The sequence below is a fragment of the Dermochelys coriacea genome, chromosome 6 (assembly GCF_009764565.3).
Source record: "Dermochelys coriacea isolate rDerCor1 chromosome 6, rDerCor1.pri.v4, whole genome shotgun sequence".
NCBI classification, from domain to species: Eukaryota; Metazoa; Chordata; order Testudines; family Dermochelyidae; genus Dermochelys; species Dermochelys coriacea.
In genome coordinates, this window is record NC_050073.1 from 109,953,884 (window position 1) to 109,976,765 (window position 22,882).

The window sequence follows — 22,882 nt, forward strand, 5'->3', positions numbered from 1 at the left end:
CAAGTTCATCTTCAATTAATTTTGGCAGATTTAATTTATCCCACTAATGTTGTGCTACTGAGGTAGATTGTAAATAGTATAATTTTGAAGGGGGAAGAAAGGGATTTTTAAAGTACTCTTTGGAAGCTTTAACTTCTCCAGAGTCCTTTATTTGACACATTTTAATCTTTTTATGCATCTCTTCTCCTGCAGTAAAATTCTAATCAGGATTCAGCATTTCCATTGTGCGCGTTCACAGTAGTCTGTGTTGTAGCCTAATTCTGTGCATGTTCAAATGTAACATATTAACCATATCACACTTCTCAGTCTTGTACAGGTAGTCAGCCAAATGCTCAGGACTGCCCAATTTGTGCTTGATACAGATTTGTGTTTTTGTGGGGAAGGAGGGGGTGGAGAATGCAAGTGTAGCTTGGTCCTCTGAAGACTATTCTGCAGCGGCCAGTAACCCCAAAGATCCCTTGGCAACTGGGACTCGGGTGGATGCAGCAGCATCCTGACCATGTCCCCTTTCCTCCAGCCACACCACCTGCATCTTGGACCAAGAGGCTGGAGCTTGTGGATGCTTTTATGTCAGCTTTGTGGTAAATGTTTCTTAGGAGGCTGAAATTGGACCCTTATTCCCAGTTCCTTATCTAAAGGCTGTTTTTAGAAAATTGCTGCCACATGCTACAACCCTACTTTCAAATTTGCAACTGTTCCTAGAATAAGTAACTAGCTTTGACTCCCTGAGCATGACAAACTATTTTTGACAGTGCTTTATATAGAAATGAAGCTTAGGGTCATGGAGTGTCAGGTTCCAGCTATTTCAGAAAAGTCTAACAGCAGTGCTGTCACTTGGGATGGCCAGAGAGCTAGTGGGCAATTTTACACATCCTTAAAAGTCACTTATTCAAATTATGAGGCAATGACAGTGGGGGAGATGGTCTTGGTTGTGTCTCAAAGTATATTCTTAATAAATATATTAAAATTCACACATTTGTTTTTAGAGTAGCAGCCGTGTTAGTCTGTATTCGCAAAAAGAAAAGGAGTACTTGTGGCACCTTAGAGACTAACAAATTTATTAGAGCATAAGCTTTCGTGAGCTACAGCTCACTTCATCCGATGAATGCATCCGAATAAGTGAGCTGTAGCTCACGAAAGCTTATGCGCTAATAAATTTGTTAGTCTCTAAGGTGCCACAAGTACTCCTTTTCTTTTTACATTTGTTTTTATTAACCTTCTAAATATTTAAATTAATATAAAAGAGGTTCCCTCCTGCCGCCCCCCCCCCGCCCCAAGTTGGCTTTTAATAAGGACAAGGGAATGAGGAATTTGGTAAATGAAATTTTTTAAACTCCATTTCAAGTTAATCAGGTTGCTTCCCCTCCCCCCAAACCTCCTCGTTATTCCCTATGATCCCGGTAACTGGGCGTCTGCTAGAGGGGTGCCAGTCCCGGAAGATGCCCACTGAACTGCCTTGTCTGCGGGTGCCTGGGCGGCTGGCAGGATCCTCGTTCATACTCCCCGCTTCTCGCTGCTCCCCTGCCGGCCGGTGTCTCCTCCGACAGGCTCTCAGGGCCAAGCACACGGGCGGGGCGCGTTCCCAAGGCCGGGGCCGCTTCTCTTGGCTTGGCTGGTAGAGCTCAGCAGGGGCCAGCAGAGTCTCCTTGGGGACAACCGGCCCATGCGCTGGCTCCGCCCGCTAGTTGCGGGGGGCTGGGGCCCAGGGACCGAGGGGACCTTGTCACTGAACAGTTTTAGGTTGGAGGGGGTGCGGTACCGCCCCAGCCCCGATGTGTGGGTCTGTCTCCCCGAGAGTCCCGGGCAGGGCTCTGTGCGGAGGAGGGAGGGTGCGGTACCGCCCCAGCCCCGATGTGTGGGTCTGTCTCCCCGAGCGTGCCGGGCAGGGCTGTGTGTGTGTGTGGGGGTGCGGTACCGCCCCAGCCCCGACGTGTGGGTCTGTCTCCCCGCGAGTCCCGGGCAGGGCTGTGTGTGGGGGGGTGCGGTACCGCCCCAGCCCCGACGTGTGGGTCTGTCTCCCCGAGAGTCCCGGGCAGGGCTGTGTGTGGGGGGGAGTGCGGTACCGCCCCAGCCCCGACGTGTGGGTCTGTCTCCCCGAGAGTCCCGGGCAGGGCTGTGGGGGGGGGTGCGGTACCGCCCCAGCCCCGACGTGTGGGTCTGTCTCCCCGAGAGTCCCGGGCAGGGCTGTGGGGGGGGGGGGGGTGCGGTACCGCCCCAGCCCCGATGTGTGGGTCTGTCTCCCCGAGAGTGCCGGGCAGGGCTGTGTGTGTGTGGGGGGGTGCGGTACCGCCCCAGCCCCGATGTGTGGGTCTGTCTCCCCGAGAGTCCCGGGCAGGGCTCTGTGCGGAGGAGGGAGGGTGCGGTACTGTCCCCCCCTCCCCGGTGTGTGGGTCTGTCTCCCCGAGAGTCCTGGGGGGGGGGCAGAGCCTTCCCGCCCCAAGACCAGCGCAGAAGACCCGTCGATCTGTCCCCTTCCGGGCCCGACCTGGGTACGTCTCTCCCCGCCCCCTTTCCTGGCAAGCCCCTTCGAGGCCCCGCCTGTGGGGCAGGCGATCCGGAAAGGGGCGGTGCCGGCAGCCGGCAGGTCCCCGCATGGCATTGAGGCGCGGGATTTAGTGGTCTCATTGTGGCTGCGATGGAGGCAGCGGCGCTGTCGACTGGGGGGTTCCCCCTGGGCAGAGCCCTTTCCTGCACCCCGCGCCCGGCCTGCCTGCAGCGCTCAGGCTCCCTGGAGCTCGGGGGCGGCTGCAGGGCGCGGGTGCTGGTGATCAACACGGGCGGCACCATCGGGATGGTGGAGGAGGAAGAAGGTGAGGGCAGCGCCTGGCGGGGCAGAGGGGCTGGGGTGGGAGGGAGCTGGGAGGGCACCACCAACCCGTAGGCTCTGGGTCGAGCCCCCGAAGGGGCCCGCAGCCCGGGAAGAGAGCGATGGTGTGTGTGGTGATGGTGGCTGCAGTCCCTGAGGGGCACCTAGCAAAGCAGGGCAGAAGGGGGGAGGTGGGCATGAGTCCTCTAGGGCAGGAGAGTGATGTGAGGCACCTGCGGCACCAGAACACTGTTTATAAGAGGGGAGCTGAAAGCCATTGAACAAACCTGTAAACAGGGCACATGATGGAAGCCAGGTATTTAGTTGCTATTATTACTTCAAGCTTGGGTGCTGCTGCTTTCCTAGTTCCAGCACCCCTGGAGTACCCACCTGTTGGGGTGACTGAGGGGTGGGCATGAATCCCTTGGGGTGCACAGCAAGGTGGGGGAGATTTGGTGTGAGCTCCCAAGCGGAATCCAGAAATAACTAGCACTTTTTAAACCTAGGTAGGAGGCCCTAAATGGCTGTTTGATTCAGATATCACAAAAATGATGCTGGTAGGCTGGGGAAAGCAATCTGAAAACATAGCCAGGACTATATCTCTTCCTATCATTGAGGGTGTATGTCCACAGCTGGTTACATCATCAGTAATAATCAGGACCAGAACTCATTGGAAATTTTCTGACAAAAAGGTTTTTGCTGGAAAATGCCAATTTTATCAAAACCTAAGTGGTGGTGTGAACAATTTGGTTTTAACCAACTTCTTCTGAAATGCAGGCAGGGTTCTGTCAGAAGATGCCTGGTTTCCTGCCAGCTGTCCCGGAATAACACTGAATAATAATCTTGTATCCACTGGCGTCAGGAGAACTGTCTTCCTGAATCTAGAAAAGGAGTACTTGTGGCACCTTAGAGACTAACAAATTTATTAGAGCATAAGCTTTCGTGAGCTACAGCTCACTTCATCGGATGCATTTGGTGGGGAAACAAAAAAAAACACAGAACACAGACTAACACGGCTGCTATTCTGATTCCTGAATCTAGTGTCTTATAGCCCCCCTTACATCAATTAAAAACTTATTCAGTGTTAAAGGAATGCGGTTAAAAGAGAATTGTTTAGTTTTTTTTGTGTTTTGTTTTGGCTAGTGTAAATCATTAATGAATCACATTTTACTTGATTAAACTTTAACTTTCTGTTTACACTCTTTACAGTGATACTGGTTTCATCCTGACTAAACAAAATTCTCAACCTGTCTCGACACATAACAGAAGATTTTCTAGTTGTTCAGCTGTCTTTATAAGTAAAGTTTCCACAGCTTAATACAAGCCTTCCTTTATATACCTTCATTTTACCTTATTCTCCTTGAACTTTAATCAGTGACTAGAAACTGCTATGAGTATACTGTCTATTAATAGCCCTGCATAAAAAAGCATAATTGCTTTTATTCAAACATAAAGTAAACAAGCTTTATGCATTTATCTGAGGCAGGTGAATCATAACAAGGTAAGACTAGGTCCTCCCACAGTAGCAGATGGTTACATTTAAGGGAGCATGTAGCCCAATCATAGCACATCAGGTGTTGGACCCTATTCCCTCCCCCTCCACTCCCAGTTTCCCTACTTCTGCAATCAAACAAGGCACCACAATTGGTGCTTCTGAATTACTCTTCCCTTCTGAGGTGTGGCTTATTGACATAACAGTTTATCTTAAAGCTAAAAGAAAAGGAGTACTTGTGGCACCTTAGAGACTAACAAATTTATTAGAGCATAAGCTTTCGTGAGCTACAGCTCACTTCAATGCATCCGATGAAGTGAGCTGTAGCTCACGAAAGCTTATGCTCTAATAAATTTATTAGTCTCTAAGGTGCCACAAGTACTCCTTTTCTTTTTGCGAATACAGACTAACATGGCTGTTACTCTGAAACCTATCTTAAAGCTAGTAACTCCCAGCCTTCTGCTCCAATCCATTATGCCCTGCTTAAATGTGTTGCTCCTGCTCCTCACTGCAGGTAGCTCCAGCCAAACCTTTCCCTTTGACTGGTATGAAGAGTTTCATCCCCAGGCTTTTCTAACCCTGGGTCCCTTCTGGGTTTCCTGCAAGTCTCGCTACCTTTGTATTAGCTCTGGGCTATCACCATGTGATGCTTGGTTACCTGACACAACCACGGGCCCAAACTCATCATGAGCGGTGGGGTGGATAACTATGCTCAGTTAAACTGTGGGGCTAAACTAGAGCTGGTTGGAAAATTTTTGATGAAACAGAATTTCATTGGAATTTTTCACAAAATCAAGGTGGGTTTGACACACTTACGCCAAATCACAGGCAGGGTTCCATTGGTTCCCTGCCAATTCACCTAGTGAGCTACAGGGAAGCCCTGCCAGCTGGAAAGCTTCAGGATGGAGGATTTTAGGCTTTCAGGTTCTATGGTGGTAGGATAGCCCTGGCACTAGGGACACTGGGCTTCCAGGGTCCACAGCTCTGGGGCAACCCTTCCATGCTAGTGCCTTCAGGCTCCCTGTCATGGAACCAGGAAGTCTTGGGAAACACAGCTCTAGCCAGGGGTCTCAGTCTAGGCCCCCAGCTCTGCAGCAGGGAGCCTGGAAACCCTCAAGCTTGCAGAGCTGGGAGCCTGGAGGTACTGGGATAGATTCCAGGGCCCACGGGTCTGGAGCAGCCCCACTATTTGGACTGCCCCAGGGCCAGAAATCCCAGGGTATCCAGACTCCTCGGCCAGCTGGTTCCCCATGCTGTTTGAGTCCTGAGCAGGCAGCCCTGAGGGCCTGGAAATTCCTGGTTTCAGAGTAGAAGCCGTGTTAGTCTGTATTCACAAAAAGAAAAGGAGTACTTGTGGCACTTTAGAGACTAACAAATTTATTTGAGCATAAGCTTTCGTGAGCTACAGCTCATTTCATCGGATGCATTTGGTGGAAAACTTTTTTTTCCCACCAAATGCATCCGATGAAGTGAGCTGTAGCTCACGAAAGCTTATGCTCAAAAAAATTTTAGTCTCTAAGGTGCCACAAGTACTCCTTTTCTTTTTGGAAATTCCTGATGTACCTGGCAGTCTGCATGGTGGGGCTGCCCCCAGATTCTGGGAGCTCTGACAGCCACTGACTGAATTTGACATTAATAGTGGTAAAATTGAGAAGAATGTCAATTTCAGTGAGTCAGTCACTGGTCTGTGGAGTGTATGTTGTTTCAGAAATACCATGGGTCAGACTTTCCAATGTGTAATTGATTTTGGTTTTCCAGTTCCCAAGAAATTTTCAAAAATTTGGTTTTGTTACAAATAGGAAGAAAACCAAATTCTGAATCACAGAATCATAGAATCATAGGGTTGGAAGAGACCTCAGGATGTCATCAAGTCCAGTCCCCTGCTCAAAGCAGGACCAACACCAACTAAAACATCCCAGCCAAGGCTTTGTCAAGCTGGGCCTTAAAAACCTCTAAGGATAGAGATTCCACCACCTCCCTAGGTAACCCATTCCAGTGCTTTGCCACCCACCTAGTGCAATAGTGTTTCGTAATATCCAACCTAGACCTCCCCCACTGCAACTTGAGACCATTGCTCCTTGTTCTGTCATCTGCCACCACTGAGAACAGCTGAACTCCATCCTCTTTGGAACCCCCTTTGAGGTAGTTGAAGGCTGCTATCAAATCCCCCCTCACTCCTCTTCTGCAGACTAAATAACCCCAGTTCCCTCAGCCTCTCCTCGTAAGTCACGTGCCCCAGGCCCCAATCATTTTTGTTGCCCTCCATTGGACTCTCTCCAATTTGTCCACATCCGTTCTGTAGTGGGGGAGGGACACCAAAACAGGACGCAATACTCCAGGTGTGGCCTCACCAGTGCTGAATAGAGGGGAATAATCACTTCCCTCTATCTGCTGGCGATGCTCCTGCTGATACAGCCCAATATGCCATTGGCCTTCTTGGCAAGGAGGGCACACTGCTGACTCATTTCCAGCTTCTCGTCCACTGTAATCCCCACGTCCTTTTCTGCAGAACTGCTGCTTAGCCAGCCTGTAGCAGTGCATGGGATTCTTTCTTCCTAAGGGAAGTGTTGTCATTTCTCACTAATCAAATATTATTGAGTTTTGGCCTTCTTTACTCAACTTCCCTTAAAGGACCAGCCCACTCTGTGGCAAAGCATATTCTGGGAAGCCTATTTAGTTCCATTTAACATAGTGAATCATGAATGCTTGGAGATACATTATAAACCAGTGGTTCTCCCCTTTTTTTCCAGATTGAGGGCCAAACACAGTATTTCACAAAGATCAAGTTGCCACAGTCAATACTTTGGAGCAGATGCTCTATCCTGTTCCTCTTCCTTTATGCCACTCATATGGCACAGCAGGAGGTAAAACCATACATCAGTCCCTTGTTGGGGATTTTCTCAACATAGTTGTTTCCACTCTCAGTGGGCATAGAGTTGATATAGTCAGATCCTATGCCTTCCTCCCCTCAGTCCCTAGTGTAGGAGACCTATTAGAGATGGAGACAATGTGGGATGTCTGTCAGGAGCACACTATGCTCTAGCTTCTGCAGCTAGTATATGGTCCCTAGGGGACTGTTGCCAACTGATGCAAGTTAGAGGAGCTCCTGGACTTTAATTGGGGCTGGAGCAGAGAATGACGGATCTACGAGAGACTTGTTCTCTCAGCTTCTCGTCACTTTCCTCTCTCCTGGGTTGCCTGTGCTGTGTGTGTGTGTGTGGGGGGGGGGGGTGACTCTCTTTTGCTAGCTGCTATGCTAGACTCAGGCAGAGCCATTTGAGTTCCTGTTTTTCTGGGGTTCATAGAATTCAGCAGCTGAGCAGCCAGAGCTAATCTTTCTTCCCTTCTTTGTGATCATAGGTGCTGGAACTGGGGGTGCAGCAGCATCCCCTGGCTTGAAGTGGTTTCCATTATATACAGGGTTTACCATTTGGTTCAATGGCTCTCAGCACCCTCCCTATACAAATTGTTCCAGCACCCCTGCTTGGCTCAGGGAACACAATTTTGATTTAGAATTAAATATAAATTTTCTTAACCTAGATATGCTCAAAGGGCCCCCTTTTAGTGCTTCAAGGGCCAGAGGGCAGAAACCACTGTGATAAACGTGTGTGTGTATGGGGGGGGCGTTGTTTCAATGCTAAGTGGGTCGGCTCTGATGCTTCTATAGAATTAAGCCTAGCAAAAAGACAGTTACTTAAATTTGGGTGCAAGCTCTTGCTGTGTAATTTGGGACATACTACAAAGATGAATCATCCAGAGGTCCATTTAAAAGGAAGACAGATTAGCAAAGGACCTGAGAATATTAATGTGTCTCTGTTGTCAAGGTCCCACTACAGATATCTGGGGTAAATTGACCACATGTCTGGATTTAGCTGGGGATCTGTGAAATTAAAATCAGCAAATGGAAGCCTAAAATACTTGAAACTGTGGGCTGTGCTTCTAAGGTGGAATGATTCTACGCAACAGCACAGCAGAAGTAGCCATTTGTGATGAAGTTAGGAGCAGTATCTCCTTCACCGGAGGAAAGATTCTAATTGAACGAGTGAAATATCTGAAGCTTGAAAGCATGTTAAGTGTATTTTGTAAAGTACTCTGGCAATAGTCCAAACAAGTCCAGTTAAATGCTGTTGCTGTCTTGTGAGAAAGTTGGCCAAGAAAAGGCCTGCTATTTAATTTAAGGCGAGCCAGGAAAGAGATTAGCAAGTGCCTAAAATGAGTCTTTCCATCAGTTTGGAAAGTGCACAAACTCTCAAGCTAAATGGGCATAGCTTGGCATTACCTAGTATGCACACAGTTTCTCTGCTCGTTTGGGCGTTTAAATAACAATAAAAGAGACTTTGGTATTGAATCTGAAAAACAGGGAAATTGTAGATGCTGGCTCAAATATGATTTTTAGGCCAGACAAACTGAAAGAGCTAGGAAGTGAAGAATGAAAGAAAATGAGTGAGCACCAAACTAACTGGCACTAACAGTCCAAAAACTAAGTTGTGAATTTGATTTCTGCAGTCTGAGAATGACTTCTGGGAAGTTGAAATAGGTTTACTCATGTTAAGTTTGAATTGAATTGGATAATGATGTCAATAAAGAGTGTTAAATTTAATTTAAAAAATGTTTCAGAAGAAATGTCTCATAAGCAGTAAGACGTACATTTTTTCTAAAGTTTTGGACAGACTTTGGACTTCAGGTTTGGGACTCTAGAATTATGATTTCTGTCCAGCCTAAAATTGGACTTTCATACCCAAGTTCATGGCGCAATTTGGGAAAATTCTAAATGCATGCAACTGAAAGTATCATGGGTCTCAGATCGCTAATAGCATCTGAAATTCCTATGTGACAGTCATTGGTGAAAGATACAGGACTTCCTAAAGACTTGGATAGTGGGATAAAAAAAATTCTGTCACACTGTGGGTTTATATAAACCGATCCCTCCCTGTTCTTCTCATCTAAACTCTTTGGCTACTATTTAAAGGTCTTGTCAGTTCAAAGCCAACTCTGCCAACTGCAGTCAATGGGAACTGCAGGGGTGGTGCCTGCGGGCAGCGGCATGCGGAGAGCCCTCCGTGCCCCTGTCCCCGCCTAGGAGCTGCTGCCAGAGGGGGGTGCGGGTCGCTTTCGGGAGCTGCCTGAGGTAAGCGCAGCACCCCAGCCCAGCCTCCATACCAAAACTCCATCCCAGAGCCCACGCCCCTTCCCACACCCCAACCCCTGCCCCAGCCCAGAGCCACACCTTAACTCCCTCCCAGAGCCTGTTCCTCAACCCCTTTTCCCACCCCAGAGCCTGCCCCTGCACCCACTCCTTAACCCCAACCCAGAACCTGCACCCAAACTCCCTCCCAGAGCTCAAATCTTCACCCCTCCCGCACCCAAACTCCCTCCCAGAGCCTTAGGCAGGTGGGGAGGAGGGCGGACTTGGACCTGTTCTGGGCACCACCAAAAATTATACAAACCTGCCACCCCTGGAGCAAGGGGCAGTGTGAGTGGACTTCCTTTTCCCCTCCCTTTCTTTTCCTTTCCCCCCACCCTTTCGGGGGAGCGAAAGGCGGCTGTCCTCACTAGGGTCTTCAGCCCTAGCTCTGGGCTTTTTAAATTTGGCCCTTTGTTTGGGCTCCAAAATAAGGCCTATCACTTCTTGGGCTTTATGCCACTTTACCTGGGGAGGAACCTGGGCCCACCCACTACTCCAGGTTCTAACTCAGGGACACTATACACACCAGCCCCATATTGCTTATTCTAGTCCATTGCTGCTATTTCCCTGGGTCTCTTCCTACTCGGCCCTTTTAGCTTCACCTTATCTCAGGGTTAAAGTTCTCTCTCCCTGCAAACCAAGCTAAGTTAAATGCAGCCAGAAACCAACTCTGGCTATCCTTCAAGCACCTGTGGCCAGAAAGGAGCCCCATTTCTTGCCCCTCTGCTTCCAGCCAGGAACTAACCTGCTAAGGCCCTGCAACTCCTTTTATCTGAGTCTGCTGGGCTCTGATTGGCTACTTTTGAGAGGCCTCTCTAGGCAGGTCTGGAGTACCCATTTTTGTGGCTCCTTTTCTGTCAGTTCACTACTTCCTGGGGCACGGTGTAGGAGGACCATGGGGCCTCCTGTAGGGAGCCACAAAGGCCAGGTGCACCCGTCACACTGAGACTAATCTGTTATCACTAGTTACACAGATGGATGCTTTCCAGATTCCATCTGGAAGAAAAAAATGTGTTCATGTATCCGTGTCAAGCCAGGAAGACATTGCTACAGATCATTGAAGCTAATAGTACAGAGCACATGTGTGTGTTCTAGTGGAACACTGTCTCACTTATGCTTTGTATAATGTTTTATACTACTATATTTTACATTTACTGTCATTTAAAACATCTTCAATGTCAGCTTGTGGGGTTTGGGAGATGAGAAATCCAGGCCTGTGACTCAGACCCTAGATCTATACAGTCCTGACCATGTTAGAACAGTATAATCAATTTGGCTGCCCAGTACAGGAGGAGCCTCACTGTTTAAAAATGTGTTTGAGACTAATTTATAGACTGGAGGTAAATTTTCAAAATGCTTAAGTGACTTAGAAGTGCAAGTCCCATTTTCATGAGTGATTTAGGCACTTTGGAGACTAAGTATAATTGAAAGTCAATAGGATTTAAGCTCCTACGTCCCTTAGACATTTTAGAAAATATTACTAGGAAAATCTGTATTCTTCTGGGCCCTTGACATTTGGGAACCAAGGGAGGAGTGAGGGGGATTTTGAGTGGCAAGGAGAGTGTTGTGCGACAGTTCATAGCTCCAGAGATGCATAGTTGTAATTTGCTGGTGCCCTTGACATTAACTACTGGAAGTCTGGTCCTCCCTTTTCTCCCCTAAACTGAATCTCTAGGTGGAAGGGGAAGGTATTTATTTTCCTCTGGCTCTGACGGTTAGGGTTGCCAGGTATCTGGTTTTTGCCCAGAACTCACGGTTGAAAAGGGACCCTGGTGGCTCCAGTCAGCTGGGCCAGATCATGGGCTGGGCCATTAAAAGTCTGGTCAGTAGCGCAGCGGGGGCCTGGGGCTAAGGCAGGCTCCCTGTGGCTCCCGGAAGCAGTGGGCACATTCCTGTGGCCCCTAGGCGCTGGGACAGCCTGGGAGGCTCAGTGCACAGCCCGCAGCGCTGTCTCCGCAGCTGCCATTGGCCTGGAACCATGACCAAAGGGAGCTGCAGGGGGTGGCGCCTGTGGGGGTGAAGGCAGCGCAGACCCACCTGGCTGCCCATGTGCCTAGAGGCCGCAGGGACCTGGCAGCCACTTCCTTGGAGCTGTGGAAACTGCTGGGACCCCCCCCCCCACAAACTCCCCCGCCGCCCAGAGTTCCCGCCTGCAGCCCAAACCGCTCATACCCTGCCCCACCCCAGCCGGTGCCCTCACCCACCTGCACCCCTGCCCCAGCCCAGAGTCCCCTCTTGCACCCCAAATCCCTCATCCCTGGCCACACCCCAGAGTCTGCACCCCCAGCCGAAGCCCTCATCTCTTCCCACACCCCAGCCCCCGCCCCAACCTGGTGAAAGTTAGTGAGGGTGTGGAAGAGCGAGCAATGAAGAGAGGGTGATGGAGCGAGTGGGGGTGGGGCCTCAGAAAGGGGCCAGGGCAGGGCAGGGGTGTTTGGTTTTGTGTGATTAGAAAGTTGGCAACCCTACTAACAATGTCAAGGCTCTGAGTGGTGAAACAGACTGTTATCTAACCTCATCCCTTTAGCCCAGGAAATGCAGTCAGAAGTTGAAGGTTTCCAATATAAAATATGAAAAACATTTTAAACTTAAACTCGGACTGGGTTTAGACTTTGAAAGCTCCATCCACATTTAAAAATTGAGTTTCCATGTTTTAAGAGGCTGAGCATATCAGAGGTGCATGTCTGAGAATAAAGACTAGGACTGTCTATAATGCAGTACCCCCCTTGCCTACTGGAGTACCGACTTTATCCTCCTCTGAGCAAGAGAGGAAGAAAACTTAAAATGAAAAGTTCGTAGGATGCATGGGGGTTTTCAGAACCCAGCTCCTGCTTGTCTATTACAGGTAGCATAGCAAGAAAGTTGCCTTTGGAGAACAGTGGTGGGGATGGAGAGAGCACACGGTGTTTTAAATGATTTCTGAAATGGCTTTGGCTCCATCTGAGTTCTTCATAGTCTGTCAAGTTCATTAAATTCCCAGTTGCACAAAAAGCTAATGGATGAATGTCATTGGTGATTGAGGGTCTTATAATATGGATAAAGAATCAAAGTTCGATGTGTAGGAAGGAGGTAACATCATTATTTTTTTACTAAATAAAGGGTTCTCTTGTTTTCCTGATCCTGGTACCTGTCAGGGAAATAATTACAGAGAATTTGTTTACAATTGCTCAGATTTGTTGACAATCTCTCAACCTGCTGGTAACTGATTTAAAACTGATCTGGAAGAGTGCATTATAAGCAGGATGTTTTTTCCTTTCTGATCATGTTAAGGTTTAAGCAATGATAGCAGTTACTTTTAATCTTTCTAACCATGTCTATTTAATATTGAGTGTTCATTTTGGAGTAGATATGCTTGGGTTAAATCTGTGCTGGCAAATATATGAAATGTCAGTGCAGGGGAGCAGAAGAAGCTAAAGAAAAATCAATGAGAGGGAAAACAGACAAATGAATGTTTCATCAGTAGTTTTTTCCCCCTTTATTTTCTAGGACTTGCTCCTGAAGCTAATAAGTTAGTAAAGACCCTGAAAAAAATGCCAATGCTGCATGATGAGGTATATGCGAAAGAAACCAAACTCTATGATTTCCACAAATTTCCTGATAACACCTTGGTGCTTCCGTAAGTAACTGAAAAAACATGTCTCCCGCACTCATATTGAGAAATTTTTGTAAAGTGCGCTTAAGTCTTAATATGAAGACTCCAATGTTGTTCTTGTGAAATTAGATTAACATAATTTAAAATAAGATAACTTATTTTATGAGTGCTAAATTGTTATGCCTTTCTGGGTCATTAATCATGACCTTTTTAACTGGTAGAAGGCAAAATAATACCTTCTTGATCAAATTGTTGAGACAGTCTAAAATAAGTAATTACAGGTATTTGGTAAATTCTGAGATTTCAAGTAGATAATGTTTTTTTAATAATCAAGTAGTTCTTAGGCTTTTTTGTGGCCAGAGGGGAATATCAAAAGAGAATGTGTGGAAAATAAAATCTGTTCAGGTACCTGTCTTAGCTAGTGGAGTTACCTTTTATCCGTGTTCTAACAGCTGATAAATCACTGTAGGGTTAGCAAAAATATTTATATTACATTACTTTAAATCAGAATGCCAAACACATTAGTTAAACATAGTATGTACTTATTTTGATCTACATAGTGCCTAATACAATCTCTACTGGTTGCCAAACAAAATTATGTTACAAAATAATTATCAAAATCGAATACACAATTAACCATCTCACAGTCAATGTATGTCATGAAGCTTAAACCTTTTCCCCCAAATATACACATGGGTGCTTATTTACCATGGTACTATCACATAAATAAACAGTGGCTACTATGAATACTGTATAGAGCACTCTGTGAATTATCTCCAATATACGTCTGAAGTACCAGCAGCAGCTAATTGTTGCAGCCTTGAACTGGCTTCATGCTTTAATTCTAGTCCCTGCTGCTGTGTAGAATCCCTAAAAGTCAATTGTCTCTTTCTGCCTCAAATTTATGGAACGTCATGGTAATTAGATATGGGCTTTATAATTAATCTGCATGGCTTTTTAACTGTTGGGCAATGATTAACAGGCTTATAGGTTTTATTTAGAGGACCATATGCTAATTTGATGTCTTCCCCAGCTGTGACGAATGACTGAATCCCTGTAAACATGTTACATTACACATAGATTGCAGGAGTATATTCTACAAAATATTTGAAAAATTAAATAGAATTATGGCTGTTTTGCTACAAGAAGTGGCGATTGAGGTTGATTATGGAAAATTATCTCTTTAAGGGGAAAATTAGGAGACACATAAACCAAGCAATAAAGTAAATTTTTTAGTTCAGGCCTCAATAAATTGAAGCACTTAAAACGAAGAAATTAGGACAAAGGAAAGTCCAAAGGAGACAATAATAACATGAAGAAAAGGAGTACTTGTGGCACCTTAGAGACTAACAAATTTATTTGAGCATAAGCTTTCGTGAGTTACAGCTCACTTCATCAGATCCGCTTATGCTCAAATAAATTTGTTAGTCTCTAAGGTGCCACAAGTACTCCTTTTCTTTTTGTGAATACAGACTAACACGGCTGCTACTCTGAAACCTGTCAGTAATAACATGAGTTTATGATATACTTGATCTTGTTAAATATTTTGGTTATTTTAAGAAAAATGTGTTTTCTTACTGATAGATGACTTTTTATTTGTGCTTATAATTGAATAATTTATTAAAGACATTATTAAAGGAATTTAAAGTAATAGTGGAACTCTACTGATGTGTCCTTTTTGTGTCCTAAGTGCATTTCATGTGAAGTGTACAGATAGGAGAAAAAACAGATGTATAAATATATGAAGTTTAAAAAATATGTTTCAGGTGAAGGACTGTCAAATTGTCGAATAAAAATCTTTTTGGTTCTTTAAAATTATTGATCGCTATTTCACGAAGGTTAGTGTGGCAAAATTTTGTTTGCCATTGTTCTTTTTATATTTCAGTGATTGCTTAGTGATATTTTAACTAGTCAATTGAGAAATATTGTAAGTTTTGGGGGAAGAAAATGGGAACATTTAGTGGACATTTAGAGTCTGATAACTCTAATGTAATGAAATGGAACATTCTGTTGACTCAAAGATTTGTTTTTGTGGAGGTGTTTTCACCACTAGTAAAAGAGTTGACTAACTGTACTGTCATGTGTCTCCTTCTTAAACAGCACTGGCTCAAAGGATCTCTTTTCACTACTGTTTCTTGACTTCCCTTCTAGTTGTTTTAAAACCTTGCTCTCATACAGAGTGTTTGTGTTCATAATGGTTAATGTTAACAAGGCAAAATCCTGTATGAAACCTACATTTCTTAGTTACAGTATGTCAGTTATGTAAGATTGAAAACAGTAGAAAGTTTTTGAACATTCATACTATAAACTATTCAAATATGCAGACCCACTCTGCCATGATACCTATAAGATATCAGCCAATTAATGATGGATTTATGGCAGCTGGGGATAGTTGACTCCTGTTTTGGCATATTTTTATTGGTTTATAAATAGTGTATATAAGAAATCTGATTTTTTTCTTCTCTCCACCATTTGTATGTTTCTTGTAAGCTGCTCAGAGCAGGGTCTCATTGTTTTTGTACAGCACCTAGCACATGGGGATTTGATCCTTATTGGAGCTTGTGAGTGCTACTGCAGTATAAATGTTAATAAAAGGTTTTTAAAAACCAGATATGGTAACTCCCCTCTATTCCATAATAAGCGTCAGACTAGAACAGTACTTTATAAGTTTCAGAGTAGCAGCCGTGTTAGTCTGTATTCGCAAAAAGAAAAGGAGTACTTGTGGCACCTTAGAGACTAACAAATTTATTTGAGCATAAGCTTTCGTGAGCTACAGCTCTGTAAAGCTCACGAAAGCTTATGCTCAAATAAATTTGTTAGTCTCTAAGGTGCCACAAGTACTCCTTTTCTTTTTGCGAGTACTTTATAAGGATGTACTAAATACTTAATCCTCAGATTCATAGGTTCATAGATTTTAAGGCAGAAGGGACAATTAGTCTGACTTCCTTCATGACGCAGGCAAAAGAACCTCACCTGATAATTTCTGCATCGAGCTCATAGTCCAAATGACCATTCACCTTAATTACATCTGTATTCCAAGGGAACCCTGGACCTTCCTGCTCAGAAGAGAAAATATCAAAAGCTGATTTGGCCTTCAAATATCTTTTATTTCAGCTAGCTTCTTGTGTGCCAGTAGCTTGCCATTTAGGAAGCTAGTTGAAATGGAAAATATTAACAGCGCACTGCCATGTTTTCAAATGTTTGGATATCATAGAATATCAGGGTTGGAAGGGATCTCAGGAGGTCATCTAGTCCAACCCCCTGCTCAAAGCAGGACCAATCCCCAATTTTTGCCCCAGGTCCCTAAATGGCCTCCTCAAGGATTGAACTCACAACCCTATGTGTAGCAGGCCAGTGCTCAAACCACTGAGCTATCCCTCCCCCTTGCCAGTTTAACCTTGTGACTGAATTTCCTTTAAGAGTTTTTACTAGCATGTACTCTCAACCTTAAATTCACCTTAACAAATTTCCCTGCTTACCTGCCTTTTGCTGTGAGAATCTCCTCTTAAAAAAATACACACGTGCATGTGTGTGCACACACATTCCTAATGAGGACCAGGGGAGAGAAAGGGGTCTTACATGATGGGTATTCCATCTTATTCCCTGAAGTCTGCAGTGAGCAGTATCCCACTTTTTGGGGCTGATTAAGATCTGAAGGAGAAGAGATTTGTTTCTGAAGCCTTATGAGGAAATTGTGAGGGGAGCAAACGGGTGCTTTGCTCTCTCCTTTAACATGGACCTTATGAGGGCCACAAGAGACCCATTCAGGGGAAGCTTAAGGGGTGAAGTACTTCAGCTGCTGTAAGTGCTCCAACCCCATGGCAAGCATTAAAAGGCTTTTCAAAGCTGACCAATTTCTCTGTGTACTCCACAGGCAATGGGCAGCTTGTGGAACTGCTTGACCAGCCTTAGGAGTTACTTTAAAATGTTAACATGCAATCCGACAAAGTGGGTATTCACCCACGAAAGCTTATGCTCCAATACGTCTATTAGTCTATACGGTGCCACAGGACTCTTTGCCGCTTTTAAAATGTTAGTAACTTTCTGAAGTAGAGTTTAATAAACTACCTTTTAATCTTGGGCACTAGAGTTTGGTAAGGTGAGTCCAATAAACTAGGTTTCATTTTTCCCTGCCTTCCTACTTTTTGGCACTTTACAGCAAAAAGCAAAAGCTAGGATTTTTTTAAACTCTTTATATTTAGGAAAAAGAAGAGCAGTATTTGTGGCACCGTAGAGACTAACAAATTTATTAGAGCATAAGCTTTCGTGAGCTACAGCTCACTTCATCGGATGCATACAGTGAAAAATATAATGGGGAGATTTTATAACAATGGGTGTTACCATACAGACTGTAACAAGAGTGATCAGGAAAGGTGAGGTATTACCAGCAGGAGAGCTGGATGGGGGGAACCTTTTGTAGTGATAATCAAGGTGGGCCATTTCCAGCACTTTACAAGAACAGTAGGAGGGGAAATAAACAAGGGGAAATAGTTTTACTTTGTGTAATGACACATCCACTCCCAGTCTTTATTCAAGCCTAAGTTAATTGTATCCAGTTTGCAAATTAATTCCAATTCAGCAGTCTCGTTGGAGTCTGTTTTTGAAGCTTTTTTGTTGAAGAATTGCCACTTTTAGGTCTGTAATCGAGTGACCTAAACTGGTTCCTCTGTAGCATGGGGCATGGTTGACTTGAGGGAGGCTTCTCTGCTCCTTGAAGTCTTTGAACCATGATTTAAGGACTTCAATAGTTCAGACATGGGTGAGGTTTTTCATAGGAGTGGGTGGGTGAGATTCTGTGGCCTGCGCTGTGCAGGAGGTCGGACTAGATGATCAGAATGGTCCCTTCTGACCTTAGTATCTATGAATCTATGACCAAAGAGATTGAAGTGTTCTCCGACTGGTTTTTGAATGTTATAATTCTTGACGTCTGATTTGTGTCCATTTATTCTTTTACGTAGAGACTGTCCAGTTTGGCCAACGTACGTGGCAGAGGGGCATTGCTGGCACATGATGGCATATATCACATTGGTAGATGTGCAGGTGAATGAGCCTCTGATAGTGTGGCTGATGTGATTAGGCTCTATGATGGTGTCCCCTGAATAGATATGTGGACACAGTTGGCAATGGGCTTTGTTGCAAGGATAGGTTGTGTATAGTAACACCCATTGTTTCATGTTCTCTGGGTATATAAAATCTCCCCACTATATTTTCCACTGTATGCATCCGGTGAAGTGAGCGGTAGCTCATGAAAGCTTATGCTCAAATAAATTCGTTAGTCTCTAAGGTGCCATAAGTACTCCTTTTCTTTTTACGGATACAGACTAACACAGCTGCTACTCTGAAACCTTTATATTTAGGGTTGTAATTCACGAGCTCATGGTTCACTGCACCTCTAACTTGATAGAAGGATTCTACCATGGCCGCAGGCCTAACCTACCAAACTTGATGTCACTATTCCATTGCGTATTTTTACACATGTGAACAAAAACAGGCTTACCATGAATCATTCATTCGGTTAAAAGTTAAAAAATTATGAGCACGCAATAGTTCATAGCCTAAAACTTTTTCATATTCTTGTCCTTTTCAGCCTCTCTGAACAAAATAAAAGAATTATCTACACAATTCTGGAACTTTCACCACTGCTTGATTCTTCTAACATGACGACAGATGATTGGGCTAAAATTGCCAGGAATATTGAGGTACTGTAAGTGTGGATAACCTTAATCATTTTTCAGGTGATATATTGCAGTTTAATTATTTTCACTTTCTGATAAAATAATTCACTTGTACTCTGCTTATATCATTTATATACTTATTAAAAGTACAATACTTTTCAGTATTTTACACAGCACACTAGATTGCTGATGACTTGTTCACTTTTGTATGCTTATAAGAACTTGATGGAAAGATATATAATAAGTAATAGTTTTGCAAATAAGAGCCAGAGAGAGATTATGCTTTGTGAAAATGTCAGATGTATTAGAAATGTTTGAGCATTTAGCTATCATTGAAATAATTTTATATAACTGATAGTTAGCTTATATGATTTATTTTTACAAAATTATGTCAATTATAATTGAAAGAAAATAATGTATCTGAGGCTCTATAGTACTAGTAGCATGGATGGGAAGAACGGATTTGTTTTTTTTCTGTCCCTTATCTTGGACACTGAAACTAGACTGCTTAGCTTCATTAGTCATTAGAATAATATTATTGTGGATGGATTTCCTACACTGGGAGAAATGTCTATGTGCACAAAAATAACTGACATTTATGAAAACAAACTTATGAAATCCTTGAATTTTGTGTGGTTTAATAAAAATCATCCTCATCCCCCAGTTGTGTGCTGTTAGGAAGTAGATCTGTTGTGATAAAACATTGGGAAACATGAACATGTAGTTGTTAATGTGCAATCTTTTAGGAAATTATATGTGACTTCTTGCAAAATTAATCATTATGAATTTGGTTATAGAAAACACTATGCTTTCCTGGTGCTGTTCACCCTGCATGTTGGTGATGACATTTCAACTGGGCTTGTGTATAGTGAATCTTTTTTTTCCTCCATCACTGGAGTTGCACCAATGCAGCTCCACCAGAACTAGCAACTCTGGAGCCCTACTGAAGACCAGCTGCCAGTGTTGTTCCCGCCATGTCTTCTGAGGTGTAGGTGACATCGCTGGCTGGCCACTCCCATTCTTGCTACCACCATTGGAGCTGCACTGCTGCTGCAGCCATGAGGGGAAACTTACAGACACCATACCTGTAGATTCAGCCAAGATGAACATCTGCAGCCTTCAGCTTGCATTGGAATGACCTCAGTGGTTTATGTTTGACTTTTTAAAAAAAATATTAATCTTTTAAAATATCAAATTGTTTATGAAGGCAGTTGCTCATGTAATCCCCTGATGAATGTATGCTATAGGTCTCCCTCTATGCCTATGCCACAGAGAGTAGGAGTCTGTTATAGCCCCCAACTAGAGAGCCTTGGCTTTTTAGCTCAAGATGTACCCCTCTCATGCTTTTAGTTCTGACAGTCCCTGATTCAGTCCTGTATGTCACACTGCAAAAAAAAAAAATAAACAGACATGCAGACTTTATATCAAAGAGCCACTTTTCTGCAAATGGGTGACTGTGAAGGATATTTGCACTCTGATTTTCACTTCTGCATGTTGGCCACTCTCAACTGCAGTTCCAGTACAGAAGAGAGCACAACGCGACTGTATTTCTTAAAAATTGCATGTTAGCTTTATTTTAGCTTCAGCTCACAACAAAATCTCCTTTTTCATATGAGCTTTCCTGCTTGCTTATTCTGTCAAGGAACTCTTTCCTCTCTGCTAATCTGTAGCTCTCATTTCAACTTTCCTGCTTAAGTGCATGCTACCACAAGGTGGAGACGCATAATTTATCTTGAACATTTACAGAACGTAATGACAGGTTTCATAATAGCAGCCGTGTTAGTCTGTATTCGCAAAAAGAAAAGGAGTACTTGTGGCACCTTACAGACTAACAAATTTATTAGAGCAGGAGCTTTTGTGAGCTACAGCTCACTTCATTATGCTCTAATAAATTTGTTAGTCTCTAAGGTGCCACAAGTACTCCTTTTCTTAGAACGTAATGGTGGCACACTGATGACTTGTCAAAGAGACACGCTTTATCTAAGAAATACGCATTTTGATTGTTTTCTATTGTTTTGGAGCATGAGAGAGAAATCAAGATACATCTTTTGATCAGTGTGCTACTCTTAGCTTCTGTGTTATCATATTGGAAAACTGCCTGGAAGGAGGTGGCTAGTGATGGTGGATTTGATCTTGGTCTGTGGGGTACATCCTTAAATGATGTAAATCTGCATAGCTCCATTGAAGTCAATGGAACTACACCAGTTCATACCAGATAAGAATCTGGTCCTTAAAGTGAAGATAAATTAAATTTCCACCCATGTGTTGGTAACGCTTAGAAGTAAAGTACAAATAAAATAGGACCCTTATAGTTTGGTTCCATGCTGAAAAATAACTCTGTAAAAATGGAATTGTGGGGTTTCACATTGAATCAATGATCTTCAATTCAAATCTTCTCAGTTTACAAGTTAAAAGATGGTTTGTTTTTTTCCTAATTGCCAGCCCTTCAAACTCAGAATTTAAGTCAAGCTATGTTCTTTCTGGCTGATGCATCATTCTTAATAAAGATTCTGCCACCGAAACATCAGTTAACTATATGTTAATGATGCACAGGCCAGAAACAAATCCAGCTCGCTCTCCCATAGCTCTGTTAGTACTACAGTGCTAATGAAAATATTAAATAATAAAATTTACTTTTGTAATGTAAGCAAAAGAGACTCTGAAAAAACACAGGGAGCATATTGGCTGAGTAAGAAGAGACACATGATTATTTTTCTGACCATAGCCACAGTTTAATTTTGATTGAATTGGACAGTCTTACCATGACATACCACCACAGTATCATGTCAAAAGTTAAGTGCGGACTTAAACATGTTGCAATTTGGCATCATAACATGGTGATTTGTCCCCAAAGAGATTTTTTGAACCGTTTTATTTCCTGCATGCTTAGCTTGCAGAACTGGGAATGGCCCCATCACATTCTGAGTAGGTGGTAATAGTACCCATTTGAGTATCTGTAGGCAAGTACAGAGGTAGAAATCGGCATGTGGTAGAGGAGGTGATATTGTCGGATGAAATAGTAGTGCAAAACTTAAACTAATGCTTGCTTATTCTGGCAAGTAACATCGTTAAAAGAAATATTCCATTTCATGAAAACAAACAAACATGCGCGTGCTGACTTCCATGCTGTTGCTGGCACATGCTCAACTGAAAATCAAAGGTAAAGTAGTAGTTAAACAAATGAAGAGAGCAGAATTACACTAGGAAATGTCTTGTATGAACAGCTCATTAAATAGGGATTTTGGCCTTCCTCTTCCCCCTTCTGAAATCTAGCAGATACCTTTATTCCAACAGAATCTGCTGTGAACTGTGTGCCTTTGTACTATTACAGCCCAGAATATTATGAGGCCTTCACATTCCTTGTTTTTTAAACGTGTACATGGCTTGAATAGTTCACATTAACAATAGCAGAGGTCCTTTTTTGTGAGAGCTCTTTCAGTTCGTTACTTAGCCATGGACCTACAGTAGTGACTATTTCATGCTTGTTCATCTGCCTTTGTTAGAGAATACAGATTCATAGTTACATGACCAACGAAAAGTTAAACATCATACAATAGTTACTTCAGTGTTAACTTTTGAACGGAAGAGGGCACTCTTACACTGGCAATTTGCCTTTCTACCGATTGGATTAAATGAGCTGTTTTTAGTGTAGTACGATAGTACTGGTTTGCCTAATCTGTCCTTGTAAATGGTGTAATCTCCAGAGTAAAAACAACTACAAGAAATCAGACTGTGCGACAGATTTTAGTCTCTAAGGTGCCACAAGTCGTCCTCTTCTTTTTTGTAAATACTGACTAACACGGCTGCTACTCTGAAACCTGTTAGATTTGCATATGTTAACATTCCTGTTTAATGCCATTGCTAAACTTTTCTTAATTAGCCGTCTTCTGCTTTAAAAATGCTGCATTAATATGTATACATAGACTTTGACTCTTCCATAATTTGTTAGAACTAGATTTTATGCTGATTGCCTTATTAACTCTTAATTATGTTAAACTGAAAACCTGGTCTTCTCTAGGAGGAAACCTATTTTTATATATAAAATATAGTACTTTTAACATATAGCAGTTAAAATTACCACCCTGCAGTAGTAGAAGTAAAGCAATATGTGTCTGATTTGTGTCAGCACCAG

At 43.6% G+C, this 22,882-nt stretch overlaps 1 protein-coding gene across 1 annotated transcript in view; it reads left to right on the forward strand.

The window, feature by feature from the left end:
• Nucleotides 1-2,476: 2,476 nt before the first annotated feature.
• Nucleotides 2,477-22,882, forward strand: part of ASPG (asparaginase) — a 75,431-nt gene continuing 55,025 nt past the window's right edge. Inside the window, exons 1-3 of the mRNA XM_038406175.2 lie at nt 2,477-2,810; nt 12,970-13,099; nt 18,663-18,774. Of these exons, the coding sequence (XP_038262103.1) occupies nt 2,636-2,810; nt 12,970-13,099; nt 18,663-18,774 (417 nt within the window). The 5' untranslated portion in view covers nt 2,477-2,635. The remainder of the gene's footprint in view (nt 2,811-12,969; nt 13,100-18,662; nt 18,775-22,882) is intronic.